Below are 19116 nucleotides of genomic sequence, written 5' to 3'. Positions count from 1 at the left end.
TCGCTATGACAATCTGGCACTTCTGAATCAGCTACTGTAAGTATGTTTTGTGATTAGTTTCAGTATTTGCTATTGACTGTTCAAATGTTACGTTTTGCGCATCGTGTGTGTGTGTGTGTGTGTGTGCATGCACGCACGTGTGTGTGTGTGTGATATAGAGAGAGAGAGAGAGAGCATCATTCACACAACAGTGGAGTCAGCTGTCTTAACCGTCCATGGCTTGTGTACTGCAAACACATATGAGCTTCATCACTGTGTCTGTCACGCAACTCTGTTCCCCTTTCTGGCTTGAACTGACAGTAAAATTAAGGACATTATTAACTGTCTTTACATTTGTTTTGAAAGATGAAGCTTGTGATTATAGAAAGGGGTGTTACATTTCCAACAAGTGCTTGCGGTGTTCAGCTAATCACAATGCACTGGGTCAGTTGGCCAATCAGAGCAGACTGTGTTTGTCTGAAGGAGGATTTTGTTTTTTGAATATTAAAGCATGTCAACATATTCTGTTACACCAAATACACAAAATAATGATCTTTAAAAAAGCATCATATGACCCCTTTAATATAACTGTATAAATGTAAAATTGAGTATAACTGTTTTTTATTAATATATTCTAAAATGTCATTTATTTCAGTGATGCAATGCTGAATTTTTAGCATAATTACTCCAGGCTTCACTGTCACATGATCCTTCAGAAATCATTCTAATAAGCAGATTTTCTGCACATTTTTGTGGAAAATCATGATGCACTTTTTTCAGGATCCTTTGATGAACGCCAAGGTCAAAGTTCAGGATTTTAAATAAAAATCTTTCGTAACATTATAAAAGTCTTTACTTTCACTTTGAGTAATTTAATGCACCTCTGCTTAATAAAAACTTTTATTTTGGATGTGATTAATTGTGATTAATGTATTTGACAGGACTACAACATGTATAATGTATACCACACATTATCTATATATTTTACAAATAACAGCCTAAAAATATAGCCAGTTAAACGTGTCCTCTAGATCAAACTATGACTGAGTATTACACAGTACCAGTGATAACAGCAGGAATCCCCCAGCCGATGGCGTAGTAGAAGCGCATGTGGCCCTGGTTGATGTTACGCATCTCGGTCAGCATGCGATAGATGTGCAGCCCCTCCACAAACATCCAGGCAAATGCGCACATGTACGAATAATGTAGCAGAATGGCCACAACAGTACATACAAACTACAAATCAGATAAGAAACAGAAAGGTTTAGTATAACATAGGATCATCTGAGATAAATACAATAAAACAATGTGGTTGTTATTATAATCTAAAAACCCTCCAGACTGCTCACCGGACTGTCAGTCTGATTGATTCCAGTGAGGAAGATGAGCTCAGAGAGAAAGATGGCGGCCACCAGATTCTTGTGGATGCTGTGTAGGTTGGAGCGCAGCTTGCGAAGAATGGCCAGCAGGAGGAAGGTGATGAGGAGGGCCACCAGAGAGGTGGACACTGTTGTATAGGTCACCACTTTCAGAGGAAGTACATCACCATGCTATGGACAAGATGACAGAGTTTAAAAACTAGTTGTATACTAGCAAAAACCCATATTAACCCAAATAGCTGGCTGTGCCTTACCTCTCGTTTGGAGATGTCCATCAGGACAGCAAAGCTGGTCATGTGGTTGCACTGGCAGCTGATATGAGTCGAGTTTCTGAAGACCAGCTCACAGCCTTTTGAAGACCAGGCGCCTCCACCAGAAACCCTATCAAACAAGAGCAGGAACGACACAAATAAAATATAAAATAAATAATTACCCTATAAGAACAGCACAAACAGAGATTGGTTTATTCTTGCTAAATCAGAAAAATAAATCTTTTCATTAATTAAGGACTCACGGGATGGAGCGGTTCCAGTAGACGCACACAGGTTTGGTCCTCTCGTGGGTCTCCAGGAGCCTGAAGTTCAGGGTGATGGGTCTTTGGAGTGGGGTGGGGAGAGGCTCTCCGTCCCTGTGGACCACCACGCTCACTACAGGAGTGTTGATGACAGGACGTGTGGGCAGTCTGGGAATGTGTAGAGCACCAGATATGAAAAAAAGGACCAGAATGAAAAAAGACTTTGTCATATCGGTACTATACCTGCTTTTTTTTTATTTATCTGTATTGGCTGATATTTACAGAAGAATGGGGGAAAAACATGCTTTGATAAAAAATCTATATTATGAGATGCGAAGTCATGATATGCCATAATTGTGCCTTAATTTATCATTTCAAATTTGTATCTCATAATTACAACTTATCTCATGATTATGATTACTTTTTATTTCATAATTATGACTTGGTATCTCAATATTTTCCTCAAATTCATCCTAATTTCAACTTTTTATCTCATAAATGACAACTTGTCAGTTTGGACTTTCTGTCACTATGTGATTATGCCTACTTCATACTTATGACTTCTAATCTCATGATTTTGACTTCTATATCTAATTCTTATCTAATTATGTCATAATTATGATTTACCAAAGCATGTTTCTCTCTCATGTGGTGGAAATGGGCTTCCACATGTATTAGACACTTAATTGTTCATGCTCACTTGCTCTATTTTTACATTTAGATTACCTTTGCTGTCATATAACACTCACTTAAAGCATCTTTAAAGCATTTTTAGCAAATCTCATACTGTACTTTATAATGTAATTGTTTCACTTCTAGCATTTAAATTGATTGATTTTAGTATTTAGTGGTTTCATTTTAATCTATTTAGACAAAATGGTATAAAATGTAAATATCAACTATTTACCAGAATTAAAAGAATTACTGTATCAGCTTGTCATATAGACCGCAATTTTAATATCGGTGCGTCCTTAATTATTTAATAGTACTCATATTAATTGATATTGTTTTTTTAAGCGTTGCATCTCATGAATAAGTAAATCTGTTGTTTGTACTGTATGTACTGTAAAATCTGAAGTGCTACCTAAGACTGCGGCGGTCCGGATCATAACTCTCTGGAAGGAGTCCACCCAGAGTCCTGTAGATCATCACCATCACAACAGCAGGTGGATCGGGTTGTTCTGCATGGCGTCTTTTCTTAATGGATGGTGTGAAGTCAACAGTATCTGATCCGTCCACACTGATGAAAGACTCTATTGGTTCAATCTGGGCCGGAGGCTCTGTGGTAAAAGCATCTGTAGTGTATAAGACATAATAAAGGTTAGAATAAAATTTTATCATTGCACATTTCCATGAATATTACTGGAAATATAAAGAAACAATTTTCAAAGTGACAACCTTTGCTCTTTTTCGGCAGGTTTGGGAACAGGACAGATGACTCCAGCTCTTCCGAGTACACCTCATTAACTTCCTGAAACCGGGGAATCTTGTCTTGGTTTGCAGCGGAGTCCAGAAAATCCAATGCAACAACTGGTTGTAAAGAAAAATGATACATATTTTATATCAAACACTAAAAATTGAGCAGAGCAGATGCTACAGGATGGAGAAGCCAATACTAACTCATGTTGTCAGTGACGATGGTGAAGGGTCTCAGGTAGGTCTTCCTCATGTTCTGGACCAGAGTGTTGGCGTACTCCTCAAAATGGTGCAGCAGATGCGCCGTCCCGCCATCAGAGCGCTGTATCTTCTCCCAGTGATCCTTGTTGACAGGGTCAAGGATGGCACTTCCAGCTTTAATGATGTTCTAACACAACACAGAGGAGTAATGTTAATTAATACTGGACTTTAACCATTGAAATATGAATACATCTTAGAGTAAAACAGGTTTTTTAAATTGCATACATACACTTGATATATTTAATCTGACGATTAACATGTTTTCAAACTGGTTAAAGCTGGTCATTTATGTTCATTAGTTGGTTCAACCTGGTTTAGATGGTTGAACACATAGATTAGCAACTGGTAAGGTCTGTGTCAACCAGGTAGACTATCTTGGTTAAGAGAGTTAATGCTGGTAGGTCATCTTGAACTAAACAGCAATTTGACCAACTTAACCAATTAAGATTTGGGTTGCAAAAAGTTTCCACCTTTAATCAACCAACAAAGTTGTCCTAAAAGAAGCTAAGGGAAGTGCAAATGAAGAGCTCAGGTGGAAGCCAACATTTTTCTTCAATGCAATGATGGACAGTTGGATAGATTTACATGCTTTCTAACTGGTTAAAGCTGGTCATTTATGGTCATTAGTTGGTTCAACCTGGTTTAGATGGTTGATCAGGTGGATTATCAACTGATGAAGTGAGTGTCAACAAGGTAGACCTTCTTGGTTAAGACAATTGGAGCTGGAAGGTCATATTGGACCAGCAACAATTCAGATACAATGCACCAAAAACCAATTTGACCAATTTAAGCAATTAAGATTTGGCTTCCATAAGGTTCCCAATCAACCAACAAAGGAGCCATGAATGATTTACATGCCTTCTAACTGGTTAAAGCTGGTCAATTATGGTCACTAGTTGGACCATCTTGGTTAAGAGAGCTAGAGCTGGCAGGTCATCTTAGACCCATCAGATTAAACTTGAATGTGAAGACACTAAAATCCTCTTTGATTCTGGAAGCGTGGGTGAAGACTTTGAGGTCTATACCTTGTTGAAATTGGCATCATGAGTGGCGGTGAGCTCAAAGCCCTGCTGCAGACTCTCATGCTCTAACACACTGGCCAGCAGATGGTAGGCAGTCCTCACGTCATTCCCAAAGAGGCGATCCGTGTGGTCGGCGGCAGAGTGCAGCAGGCCCGCAAGACTTTTTGATCTTTCTCCATCCATTCGAGAAGCATTAGCATGAAGATCCTCACTCTAAGTCACACATGAAGGAGAAAACATTGGTCACTTCTGGGACTGTGTAAAATGGAGTAGAATATTTAATAGTCTATAGTTTACAGTTTCATCCTTGACTATAATTCCAACTTGAATCAACCAGCAAAAGAGTGACAAACCTCTTTCTTTAGCTTTGAAAAGCTGAGGGAAGTGCAGTTGAAGAGCTCAGGTGGAAACCAACCTTTATCATCGCTGCAATGTCGGATAGCTGTACCTGTCAAACATATATATAGGATATATATTGATAAACCATTCAACAATAATTTAATAAAAAGAGGAATATTCCTACATACACTACCGGTCAAATAATTGGACACATCTACTTTGTTATTGTTAGTAATTTTAATGTTTTTATTAAAGTAATATAAAAATATAAAAAATAAAAAAATATAAAAATAACATGTAGTTTTAAAATAAAATGTATGTAATTTATTTGTGTGTGTGTGTGTTTGTGTGTGTGTGTGTGTGTATGTGTGTGTGTGTATATATTACTGCTGTCAAACAATTGTGTGTGTGTGTATGTGTGTATATATTACTGCTGTCAAACAATTGTGTGTGTGTGTATGTGTGTGTGTGTATATATTACTGCTGTCAAACAATTGTGTGTGTGTGTATGTGTGTGTGTGTATATATATTACTGCTGTCAAACAATTGTGTGTGTGTATGTGTGTGTGTGTGTGTGTGTGTATGTGTGTGTATGTGTGTGTGTGTATATATATTACTGCTGTCAAACAATTAATTGTGATTAGTTTTCCAAAATAACTAAAATAATAAAATAAACTCTAAAAAAAACTAAACAAATAAATTGAAACAAAGATTATTGAATAATTTTTTTTGCACGAAACTTTGTCTAATTCAACTGGTTGCTTGCCAGTTTTTTATAATTTGTGGAATTTACTAGAAATTTCTATTAGGAAATCAGTTTTTAAATAAATAAATATAGCTGTCTACAAAATTCTAACTTTTCAAATTCAGTCAAGTGTGTCCATCTTTTGATTATGTAAATTCTTGATTTGATTAAAGAGAGTACCACTGGATCCTTTGGGGCAGTTTGTGGCTGCAGGGCCACCAAACATGGTGCGGGGCCACCAGATACCATCTTCAAAGGCTTTGGGGCAACCATCATAAACCACTAGATAACAAAAAAATGGAGTGAGAGTGAGGGAGAAGAAAAAAGATGCCATTAACTGCCTCTAACAAGGTTTGTTGCTATGTCTTAATGATAAGAGCTTTTTAGGAGCCACAAATGTCCATCATTGTCAGTACAGACTCTCAATGCTGACATAAAAGCAGTCTGCTCATGACTGGAGTGTATTACACATACATTTCATCATACTGCGCTTGCAAATATTTTTGGCCTTATTTATTCAATTGTCCAAGATATTTTCAAGCATTCTGTTTGAGTTTTGAAAAGAGGTTCACAACCGTTAACTGATATCCACAGGCCAGTCGACAGCACACATACCCACACATCCCCCGACTGTCACCTCTGCGAAGGGGTTGTCACAACGGTTGCACTGACGACCCACCACACCCATCTTACAGGGGCACTGGCCTGTTACAGGGTCACATGTCCGGGAATGCGCTCCAAGGTGAAAACAATCACATGGGTAGCAAGTGTCTGCACCAAGAGGCCGAAAGTAATTGTCCTGAAAATAAAGGAATTTTGTGAGCATGAACCTGAAATTAATATGGAAGCCTGTTTTTTTCTATTGCAATTGCAAGTTTTTATATCACAAGTCCTACTTTTTATAGAATTATGAGACATATATCTTATAATTCTTAGTTTGCATCTTCCAATTCTGACTTTTTTGCTCAGAATTTTAAGTTTACATCTTACATTTCTGTTTTGTTCCCCCCAACACAGAATATTTGTATTTCAAATAAATGCTTTTGAATTTTCTATTCATTAAAGAATCCTGAAAAAAATGTATTATGGTTTTCACAAAAAAGTAAAGCAGAACAACTGTTTTCAACACTATTAATAATAAGAAATAATTCTTAAGCAAAAAAAATCAGCATATTAGAATGATTTCTGAAGGATCATGTGACACTGAAAACTGGAGCAATGATGCTGAAAATTAAAACGAAAAAGTCTTACTGACCCCAAACTTTTAAACAGTAGTGCGCTTAATGGAATAAAAGTTACTTGGTCCAGTTTATTTGAAGTGTGACTGTTGGACAACAACTGGAAGTCTAGAAGTCTGGTTTCTTTCGAGAATCTGGAGCATGTGATCACTTGCAGCTTACCTTGCAGCTACACTCTCCTGTGGTTTTATTACAGTCCCTTTTGAAGCCTTTGCTGACATCGCAGTTACAGGGCCCACAGGTCGGGTATCCCCACCAGCCGCGAGCACAAGGTTGGTCCCCTCTGTGTGTGCGCACAATAGTCAAAGTAAGAGTGAAAAAGACATAGAAAAATACAACAGCGCAATAGTGCCTAGCAAAAGACAAAGTTTACATTTCAAACTCCACAGAATGAGACTCAAAACAGCTTCTATTGGGGACTGAGACTGATTGGAAATTTGAAAAGGGGGGCATTTGCTTTGAAATTGGACATGAAATTCTGCTGTAAAATCAAAGCAGTCGATTCTGACTGCGAGGCAAACACGAAATTGCTTGTGTGAAGGCAATACATCATTCTAAGCTTTGTGATCATTTAAAAGAGAATCTTTTTTTAAGGTGAAAGAAAGGAACAGAAACTAAATCATCTCAAAAATAGACTGTTATTTTAGTCTCTTTTTTCCACTCATGGAAATTATTTCTGTGTTTTTCTCATTTTGGAACAAGTTTAGTTTTTTTTTTATTGTCATTATGACTTTATTTTATTTATGTAAAGAGACAAGAAAAAATCTGTTAAAAAATATTTTTTACGTTTAAAAGAAAGTTCACCTTTAAAACTTTAATTCTGTTTTCTTTTCTTTTTTTTTTACTTTAGTTTATCTTTAATGGATGAAATACTGGATAATTCCAGCAGTCTGAGAATTATTTGACTTGTTTCATTATAAATAAAAGCCTGACAGTGTGGGCGTCAAAGACGTGTGGAATTGCCAGAATTAAAGGATCATCACAACAATACCATCACAAACACCGCCAGTGTCTGCTATCACAGATTTAGCCACTTACAAAACCTTGGCAGTTTATGAAACAGACCATCAGACAATAAAGCTGTTGTCAGTCAGCGTGTTTCAGCAAGTACCAAGATTTAACTAAAAGTCAAGTGATTTTCTTAATCCTAACCAAATCTAAACATAAAAGGGACAGTTCAACCAAAAATTATTGTTGTGCAATTATTTCCAAACCTCTAACACTGTGTTTTTTGTAGATGCAATGAAAGTCAATGGGGTCCAGTGTTGTTTTAAATCCCATTGACATTTCACTGTATGCACAAAAACATTTGAAACGTTCTTTAAAAAATATTTTGTGTTCCAAAGAAAAAAAACTGAAGGGAATGCAAAATGGTAAATTTTACTACCAGCACATCTTTGTTCAATAAGCTGCAAGATTTGAGGCAGCACTCGTGTATGAAAAACAATTGGAATTTATATCCCTAAACCTTATTGTGAGACATATGAATGAGCGAATCAAAGACACAGAGAGATACTCACTTATGCTCACAGTATTGGCCATAGTAATTGTGTCCACACTCACAGCTGTAGCCACGTTTGGTGCTGGGTTTACGAACACAGGAGGAAGTGTGTTCACAAGGGTTCAAGAGACACGCATCTACACAGTCCCTGCCAAAATAACCTGGGGAACAGGAAAAGAGAGAAAGAGTGTGTGTGTCAGATTCAGATAAATAGACACTAATTTCTAAAATCATATACAGAGAGCTCTAAATGTCTAATGTATAATGTTATAAATTAAAAAATTATGTATTAATTTATTTATTATTTATTTTACTGAGTGAAAAGTATAAATTAAAAATGGAAATAATGAAAGAAAGAAAAATCTATTATTTTCTTATAAGGAACATGAACTTGAAATGAATGTATAGTATGTGCAAAAATATTTTTTCAAATAATTTTTGATAGAAATAAATAGATTTATTCAGCAATCATGCATTAAATTAATCACAAGTGACAGTAAAGGCATTTATAATGTTACAAAACATTTCTGTTTCTGTTCTGATTTGTTATTCATCTAAGAATCCTGAAAAAAAAACGATTTTATGTTGTTTTTTTATTGCAAAATAGAATTATAAGTCTACATGGCATTTCAATTTAAAAGTGGTCTTAAGATTTTGCATTCCACTTTATAAATAGTTTATGTCACTATTTATGTTACCTGGCTCGCAGACACACGTGTGGGATGCCCAGTTGTCTGTGCAGCGGCTGTGAGATGGACAAGGGTTGGACTGACACACATCGGGTACGTTACATCCATCTTTCGCGTGGATTCGCGTTGCATGCCGTATGTTGATGTTGGCAGTGTTAGTGGAGGTCTCACCCATTCGCACACCCTATGAGATGACCACATGACGTACCGATATGAATAAGACAATACACACCTTTAAACAATGTAAATGTGTGTTTATGTGAGTATACCTGCATGCAGCCAGTAAATCCAGCCTGCACAGTCCCGTCTCTCTTAGCAAGTCCACCGATAAACAAGTTCCTCAGTTTAAGCCCAGGCAGCTCATTACCGATCTCCACTGTCCTCTAGATAACAAAAAATTAATAAATATGAGTAAAATATGAATAAAAAAGTGTGTAAATATCACAGAATTGTGTGTATTTAGAATATATATAAAGCTTCAGTAGCTATAGTAAGTCTTAGTAAGTTTGTATCTTCCTTTTTCATTTTAATTTTTTTTACAGTTTTAGTTATTTTGTTGAGTGATTGTCATTTTTTATATATATATATATATATATATATACATATATATATATATCATTTCAGTTTTAGTTAATTTAGAAATGTTATATACTGTAAATAAATACTGAAATCATATACCTGAAACATGCCATAATCCAAAGACACGAGAGCCATATATTTGATGTCTTTGCCATCTTTTCCACTCTTGAGCTCTACGAGCACATGGTGCCATTCACCGTTGTCCACGCATACCTGGGGAAAATCTAAGAGCGCCACTCGTCGGACCCCCAGAAACACCTGGAACCGAAGGTGTCTGTTGTTCACCTGGAAATACAAAATAAGAAGCTGAGAAAACTAATACAAGTCTCATTTATCTGCTTTATTCTATTATAATCGAAAACAGGATTAAATGCAGTGGAAACACAATACTCACCATAAGACTGATCTTGGAAAAATCTCCAGCACTGGCCTGCAGTAGGACCCCTGTGCTTTTTCGGGTGCGAAACATAAGACCCATGTACCAGGGAATGGCAATGGTGATGTCGGTCTCGCTCCATGACACCAACGCGTGACCATCAAAATGCAGGGGAGCAGGCATAACTGCAGAAAGAAGAGCATCAGACAATTTAGATGACATCCAGACTTTACTCTGTTGAATTAAATAAATGCCACTTGATGCTTTGGCATTTCCTCCAGTCCTGAGGCACAAATAATCACTATTATTCACACAGAGAGGAATGTTTCCCAGTCAACCAGCAGATTTCTTAATCAGGAATGTGAAATGTTCTTCCACACCAGTGTCTTGATGGCAAATATTTTACTTTCTCTAAATATGTGAGGGCTGAACTTATGGAAATAACAGTAGTATATCTTAGACCCAGCCCTGGGAGTGTGACAGTGATAGCGATGATATTCATAATTGGGCCTAGGGGTGGGCAATATGACCAAAATCTTTTATCATGATATGAGTGATTTTATTTCAAGGTATTGATATATATAACAATATAGATATTTTTGCTAGATACCATAGAAATCTCATAATTCTTGTCACCAGAGTCAATATCACAAAAAAATTAAAAAAACTAACATTAGACAACATTTAAAACTGAGGACAAATAAACAGTCAGCAATTAACCAACAATAACAAACAAATAACAAGCAATAGGACAAAAATCTACAGTAAAACAAATAAATAAGAAATGCTACGTACTGTACACTGCTTAATCAAATCAATAAAACTCTGCATATTCTACAATTTGTAAATTAAACATTTCTTATAAAAGTTTATGCAAAGTGCATACAGAAGATCTGCTAAGTTGCAAAGACTAAAGTCTCAAATATAAATAGATATTCTTTATAAAAGTTAAGTCAAACACTCCTATCCAAAACAGCTCATTCTAACACGCCCCCACGTCTACGGCACTGTGTGGGAATATTTGCATAACGCCTCCAAAATGCAAAGAAACTAGGCATAACATTGTATTCTAGCTGTTGCTGCCGCCGGCGCCCTGTTGTGGAAACACTGTTTCGTTGTGAAAGCGAAACTACTTTGTTTGGTCTTCTAAAAGAGGACACTAGAAATCAGTGGTTCCAGAACAGTTAAATCCAAATATTATGTTATTTTTATGTTATTTATGTTATATGTTTCTCTTATCGCTTCACGTTTGTGAGTGCCTTGCAAAGTGGACATCACAGTATATTCCGCCATGATTCCAGTTTGAAGCGAACATATATGTTCCATTCAAAGTGCATTGAAGTGTGCGAGACGTGAATTTAAATTGTATTCATTTACAGAGGTATATGATGTTACACTTGGCTGTGTGTGAAGACGTGGTGCATCACAGTATGGCAAGGGGTGTAACATTTCCGTCACACGCTTGAGGCATTTGGCCGATCACAATGCACTGGATAGCTGAAAGAAACAACAATGTACAGTACAGTATGCACTGTTGGGAACGTTACTTTAAAAAAGTAATTAGTTATAGTTACTCACTACTTGTTCCAAAAAGTAACTGAGTTAGTAACTGAATTACTCTATAATAAAAGTAACTCGTTACCAGTGAAAAGTAACTATTTGCGTTACTGTAAAAAAAACCAAATATGCTAAATATTGCTATATGTCAAATAATTTATTTATTTTATTTTTTTTTAGCAGTTTTCACAAGTCAGTTGAAATAAGTAGAACAGACAGGTGTTCGTACATAACTTTCGAGATTTATTGCACGTCAACAGACAGCAAGAGTTTTATCCTGCACTCTTTGTAAGAAAAGTGTTTTTGGCCACTAGCTTTGTAGATGCGTGTGTCACACATTACATGCACGTTCTTGCCTTTGACTAAAATGAATTTGAAGTAGTGCTTATATCTCCACCTTGAAAATGCCAACTTTTCATCGGATTGCTCCTGACTCGCCATTTCTCCTGCTGCTGCGAATCTCTGTGTAACTGTTGCGTGTGTGTGACTGTGTGTGTTTGGCGCCGCTGGTGCGTGTGTGTAAAAACACTGGCTCTGATTGGCTACCATGAAACACATGACTCTGCCTTAGCCAATCATAATCGCTTATCTCGTTATTAACCCACCTGCTCACTCGCTGTGTGAGCCAGGGGTGCGTTCAGATTGCATATTAAATCAATGCATAGTAACGCACCACATTTAACGTTCAGTAACGTTAACGGCGTTGTAACGACGGGAAAAGTAATTAGTTAGATTACTGAAAAAATAACGTCGTTACCTAACTAACCTAACCTAACGTTCTTTTAAACGCCGTTATTCCAAACACTGACAGTATGTGGAAAATAATGTGTTTTTTGAACCTTAAACTGCATAAAAACATTTACACCAAATACACAAAATAATGTTCTTTTTACCAAAATCATATAACCCGTTTAAGAGCTGCCCGAATCCAATATACTGTAACAAGTTTTCTTTTTCAGCTGTTTGTTTTCACTTAACACCTAAATGACTACTTGAAAAGACATTTGACACATAAAAGTGTATAACCCTTTAAAGAGGCAAAAACCACTCTGTTCAAAACTCCTGTGCTCTATAAGCACCGTCTTCACGAGTGTGCGCCTCTTTGACACTGCTCCGAAACAGTCTGCAAGACAGCACGAGCATATAGCAAAATGAATTCCAAAATTTTATTGGTTGACAAATTTCTACTGGTTAATTGCATCTACCAGTATATTTCCACCCCCACCCCCCAGTTTGGCCTTCTCTTTAGTTTTCCTCAATTGAGGTTTTAGACCTTTGGCAGAGAGTAAGACAGTCCTTTTTGGAGTTCATGATCTCAATATGCTGTAGATGTATGTTAAAGAGTAGACTAAATGGTCTTCAAAACATCTGCTTTTGTATTTCACTGAATAAAGTAATTTAGTTTCGGGCAAACATGAGGGACTTAGATCTACTTGCATTGGCAGTATTATGTCTTTTATGTTCTTTTGAAGTCTCATAACATGCTATGATTCCTCCATCCAACTGATAAGCAAAAATAATTAGAAAATGTGGGTTCAGCCGGGTTTCCCTACAGGAAATTAGGTCAAACTAAGCTCACTGAAAATGTTAAGCCAGTTGCAATCCCATTTGCGCTCTTAAATCTTAACTTACTGTTAAAAGATACTCTTGTGATTATAATGCACTTACTCAAACAGGTTTAGAGTGGGAAAAGATTGTGCCATATAACCTGTCATTTCCTGTAGATGGATGGAAAGATAAAAAGATAGACAGACAGACGTAGATAGATAGATAGATAGATAGATAGATAGATAGATAGATAGATAGATAGATAGATAGATAGATAGATAGATAGATAGATAGATAGATAGATAGATAGATAGATCCTGTCAACTGCTGAGTATGAGTCATTGGATTTGTGTACACATTGGTATTTCATGGAGGCCAAGAGCAAATCTGGGCAAAGGATGGGAGGCGTGTCTATGTGTTTGTGTCCATTAAGCAAACTCAAGTCAAAGGAAGAATGCTTTACATAATAGAGTAGAAAGAGAGGATTATCTTACCATGTTCACAGTTCTTTCCACCATAGCCTAATGGGCAGTTACAGGTGTGGGTGTTCCATCTATTCACACATACACCTCCATTCTGACAAACAACCTGGCTACAAAAGTCATGTTTTGCTGCACAACCTGAATAGAAAGGGAGAGCACACTTTAAATATTAGGGTTGGAGTTTGACACCTTAATGGAGAGTAAAAAAAATTATCATTTAAAAAGGTCATATGCACATTTTTTTCAGTTTTTTTTTCTGTTTTTTTCTGTGAACCCTACAGTTTCTAACCTGCTAAGGTGCCATTGTTGGCAATAAAACTGTCCATGTCTATGGGCTTGCTGTCAATTGTCAGGTTCCTAATGCAGCCAACAAAGTCTCGGTTCTTTACAGGGAAATCCTCAGGGAGGTTTGGGACGCCACCCAGGAGCAGAGGTCCTGTTAGATCCAATGACCTGCAAACATACACACAGAAAGATCCGTGAAGCCACAAACAGTCCCAAACATTCTCCAGTTTCAATGGCTTAACACATTCATAGGGTTCATGTGCGTGCAAAACTGAAATAATCAGACCTTGAGGTACATTGGGCAGAAAATAGACGACAATGTTCTTTTATTGTATGTCTTTTTGTCCTTTTAACACAAGCGCACACAAAATCCCCATTCTCTCAACCCTCATTCATTTCCTTTTTGTTTTAACAAAGACAAATAACGCATTGGTTTGGAAAAAACAAAGGGCAAGATGATGACAAAATCTCTCTCTCTATATGCGTGTGCGTGTTTTTATATGTATAGTATACTATATGTATAGCGTAGTATGGTTTTAGTAAATATTATTAGTATCAATAATACTAATGTAGAATTATATTCAAAAATATAAAAACTATCATTATAAATAATGTTAACATTTTCCACACTATTCACGTTTTGGCTTGTTTTTAGAAATAAACAAATAAATACATAAATATATATAACACATTTTTTATTCTGTCTGTTTTTCAATAAACAAATAAAAAAGGTTCCAGGTTTTTGCATTATTTGATAGAAGCAAAATGCAGTTAATGCTCTTCATAGCCAAATTTCTTTTCAAAAACATTTTTATCCAGCAGCATCTGGCAGGAACGATCATATCCATCATATCTATCATACATAGAAAGGCAGTCAGATTATTAGATTTCAAGGGTCTTGAAAAAAAAAAAAAGAGAGAGCCATTAGAAAATAAAATATGCAGAGCTATTAAAAGGAGTGTGTTTATTTAAGTTTTATCTAGAAGATTATTTAGTTATTTCTGCTTTATTGTAGCCAGATATTACGTGATTTGGATTTCAGCATCTGGGCTTCACATTGTAGTGGACTGCAGTGCATTTCATCTACAATTCATATCTTGATCCATAAATCCATGTAGATTTGTGAGTTTATGGGTCAGCACTTACTGCGAGCATGTGGTCTGACCCCAGCAGTTGCATTTGAGAGGCTTTACAGACCATATCTCCACTTATCTCAGATGGAGCTCCACCATCTCAAACCGCTCTGTTCTCCACACACAGAGACAATTAGGCTACAATGGCAAATCCCAGCTGCAGATAAGCCGGAGTGTGGTTCCATTGTAAAGCCTATAAAACTGGTTTGACATGCGACAGAGTGCAGATTGGAGGAGATTAGGAAAAAGAGATGGAACTGAGTGTAAGGGGAGTAGCAGAATGCTGTGTAATCTGCTGTAATGATCAGCTATTCAACACCCGACGGTAGTTAGCGTGCCTTCGTGCGCTCAAGTTCCTCGTCCTGTTACACTCTCCCTTTCAGTGAACAATATCATGCCCTGAGGACTTTAGACGGTGGAAACATGAATGAATGTGGGAGACTGAGAGAGTGTGAGAAGAAAGAAAAATACTGTAGTACAACTTGTTATGCAGGGATCATAACAAACATCTTAAGCTGACATGAAATCACAGCATTGGCTGCCCACTGCTTCAGGTGTGTGTTCACGGTATGTGTGTGTGTTCACTGCTGTCTGTGTGCACACTTGGATGGGTTAAAAGAAGAGTACAAATTCCGAGTTTGGGACACCATACTTGGCCACACGTCACTTCACTTTCACGTATTACTGATAATAAAATCTATTAATATTATTAATACAGTAATAATAAAAATCATCATAAGAATAATATTCATTCATCCATTTGACTGAAATAGGATATTCAACAAGAAAAAAATAAGCAAATAAGTAAATAAATAAATGTTTGTATTATTATCAATAATAATGGTTTAATTTATATTATAATATTTTTGATTTCTTGTTAAATATAATTTTACACTTTTATGTATGACATACTATACAAGTAAAAGTTGTAAAAAATGTTTCATGCTGATTTTAGGAAAATGTTTCCAGTCTTTATTTAGTTTTTAGTTATTAGATAAACCTAAAAAAAATAATTATTATTATCATAAATAATATATTGTTATCAAATATATATATATATAAATATATATGTTGAATATACTGTTTCACTCTTAAAGGGATAGTTAACCCAAAAATGAAAATTCTGCGATAAATAGAGAAGAATTGTAGAATAAAGTCGCCTGTCATTTTTATAGCTTCAGAGAAGAGAAGAGAAGAGAAGAGAAGAGAAGAGAAGAGAAGGGAAGAGAAGAGAAGGGAAGAGAAGGGAAGAGAAGGGAAGAGAAGAGTTTTTGAATAAAGTTTTTACTTTTTTGTCTTTGTGCACAAAAAGTATTATCGTAGCTTCATAAAATTAAGGTTTTTACCACTTATGTCACATGGATTATTTTTATGATGTCCTTACTACCTTTTTGGGTCTTGAAAATGTCAGTTTTGTTGCTTTGTTGTTGTCTATGGGAGGTTCAGAATGCTCTCATATTTCATCAAAAAAATCTTAGTTTATGTTCTGAAGATGAACGGAGGTTTTACGGGTTTGGAAGGACATGAGGGTGAGTAATTAAAAAGAGAAATTTCATTTTCAGGTGAACTATCCCTTTAACTGTGCCACACTACAGAGGTAAAATTGGTTGTAAAAGCAATTTTATGTTGACTGTAGGAAAGCACTTACTTCTTTTGGCCTGTTTGGGTGCCACGGGCTGCACAGCTGTAATTCCCAATCTGTCCCCCGAAACGCAGAGCCATGGCCACATCACACTCATCGACGGCAACCACAGCAACCTTTTCCTCAGAGGGGCCGTGAGGGACGCCAAGAAGCCCTATATTGGGCTTGAATTGAAACAAGTGGAAATGATAAACTACTTTGATTCATTGATTTTGATTACTGTTAAAATGTGATGGAAATACAAAACTTCTTTTTAAATATTAAGTAAAATAAATATCTTAGCATTTCCATGACCACTTTTTGTGAGTTTGGAGATAATAGGTCTTGTTTGTCTTTAATCTTTAACACAGCATGAGATGACTGTTTGGTGACATTCTATGGCTTTCTCATCTCATCTAATTGGATTATGCCACAGAGATTCTGGCACAGAGGAGATACCAGACAAAGGGAGCTCATCATTTCATGTAAAACCTACCCAGAGACCTAAACTGTTTCCACAACGCAGCCAAAATTTGTATTATCATCTGGCAACACCCTTCCCCCACGCAAGAGGTTTTTCAAATTTTCTCAGCTCATTAAAATGTATTTTGTGGTGCGTATGATGTGCTGAGTCGCTCTTTGATGTCTGCCCTGTGGTGTTAAAAAATGTCCAAGTGACAGTTTGGTGTGATGTGAACATCACTTGCTTTTATTCAGATTCGGATTCGGAACAGAATAATCCTCAGAAAGAGAGTGTAAGCAGAATAATATTTATAAAGTGTTTGTCAAATTATTACATAATAATAATAATAATAGCAACATTATTATTTATTATGTTATTATTACTTTTATTATTGAGTGTTGCTGTCTATAAATCAAAGGGATAATTAAATAAATAGTAAATTAATGTTAATTTATAAACTTTGAATAATAATAATAATTATTATTATTATTATTGGTTCTGGATAATTAAAATATGTAAATAATAAACAAACGTTAATACTTCTATTCGACTATACATATTAATAATCAACAATAAAAAATTAACTAAATAATAAAAAATAAATGTAATATTATATATTGAAACTATGAGGGTGCTCTGACTGTTTCTTTACTCCTTTACTGACTTTTTACTAAAATTTCACAAATTAATAAATTAGATGGCAGGTTTAATATTCCTCTCAGTTTCTGCCAGACAGCAGAGATGAATAAGGCAATGTGAGTAGACTGCTAAACTGGAAACAACAAGGAAAGCCATGAATGGGAGCATTCCTTCACACTGACGCACGTGTCGTGGAATAAATCCAACTGGTCAAGGCCTGAAGCCAACTGGTCTGTCAACATCAGTCATATAACTTAAAAAATGGCGAAAATAATTGTTTGAGATGACTTTTGACATACCGAATACCATCCAAATATCAAGTTTCTACTGCTATTAAAGTGGTTGTACATCTCTATTACAATTTTCATCAGATGCACAACAATCTGTAAAGGAAAAAATCTTGAAAAGAAAACTGATTCAGGATCAGAGTGCTGACGATCCTTAAGAGGTCACTGCAACTAAACCCTCTGCCACTCTTAATAAGGATCCACTTCTCTCTAGTCTCAAGTCTACTGATGAAAATGAACTCAATGACAAGCTCAATGGCCTCAGGAACACACATGCACATAAATCCTGACAACAGCTATTAACCTCCAACCTTGTTACTCATCAGCCTTTTTGTTTCAAAGCTCAAAACAATAGTTACTAGATCCTGGGGCCCACACGTGAGGGTTTTTTTCTGTTTCCAAATGTATTATTATAAGTCGGAATGTATCTTTTGTTTGGGGTCAGTGAAACCCATAAGACATAGTAATTGCTTAACATACTTGACTGCTCTTTAATGATCTTTTGAGAACTGACTATAAACAAATTTTGATATCACTCTTAGTATGTGATAACTGAATCAGCCCTAAATACAACACATGTATACTGTAAATTCAATGACTTTCTAAATGCTGTTACTGGTGTACAAAGTGTAAAATAAACTGTTGCCAATTGATTTAGTTTTCTCGTTTAATTATTTTTTCCTACCATATGCATTTGCCAAGGTCAAATTTATCTCAAACAGAAGCAAATAAGCAAATCAGCTTATGTGAATAATTTCTGAAGGATCATGTGACACTCAAAACTGCAGAAATGCCATCACAGGAATAAATTACATTGTATAATAATTATAGAAAAAAAAAAGAAAACAGTCTTTTTAAATTGTAATAATATTTCACAATATGATTGATTTTAAAGGTATTTTTGATCAATTAAAGTAAGTCTTGGTGAACAGAGGAGACTTCAAAAACAGATTACAAATATGGAAAAAACATTTTTTAAAATATTATTATTTACACATCCATCAATGAGGCCTCTGTGACTTCAAAGATAAAAACAATCAAGTCTCAACAAACTATTAGGTTT

At 35.9% G+C, this 19116-nt stretch overlaps 1 protein-coding gene across 1 annotated transcript in view; it reads right to left on the bottom strand.

Moving 5' to 3' along the window:
* Positions 1-19116, bottom strand: part of celsr1b (cadherin EGF LAG seven-pass G-type receptor 1b) — a 53550-nt gene that overhangs the window by 6931 nt on the left and 27503 nt on the right. The window contains exons 6-25 of the mRNA XM_059535703.1: positions 16692-16849; positions 13915-14078; positions 13638-13763; positions 10057-10223; positions 9762-9947; positions 9353-9466; positions 9093-9267; positions 8414-8555; positions 7056-7176; positions 6271-6454; positions 5836-5937; positions 4925-5019; positions 4575-4784; positions 3493-3676; positions 3271-3402; positions 2957-3167; positions 1873-2040; positions 1613-1739; positions 1329-1529; positions 1041-1215 (exon numbers count right to left, since the gene is read on the bottom strand). Of these exons, the coding sequence (XP_059391686.1) occupies positions 1041-1215; positions 1329-1529; positions 1613-1739; positions 1873-2040; positions 2957-3167; positions 3271-3402; positions 3493-3676; positions 4575-4784; positions 4925-5019; positions 5836-5937; positions 6271-6454; positions 7056-7176; positions 8414-8555; positions 9093-9267; positions 9353-9466; positions 9762-9947; positions 10057-10223; positions 13638-13763; positions 13915-14078; positions 16692-16849 (3142 nt within the window). The remainder of the gene's footprint in view (positions 1-1040; positions 1216-1328; positions 1530-1612; positions 1740-1872; positions 2041-2956; positions 3168-3270; positions 3403-3492; positions 3677-4574; positions 4785-4924; positions 5020-5835; positions 5938-6270; positions 6455-7055; positions 7177-8413; positions 8556-9092; positions 9268-9352; positions 9467-9761; positions 9948-10056; positions 10224-13637; positions 13764-13914; positions 14079-16691; positions 16850-19116) is intronic.

This window comes from Carassius carassius, chromosome 43 (assembly GCF_963082965.1).
Source record: "Carassius carassius chromosome 43, fCarCar2.1, whole genome shotgun sequence".
Lineage (NCBI taxonomy): Eukaryota > Metazoa > Chordata > Actinopteri > Cypriniformes > Cyprinidae > Carassius > Carassius carassius.
Note: the sequence above shows the minus strand (reverse complement) of the source record. Positions and strands in the feature narration are given on the sequence as shown.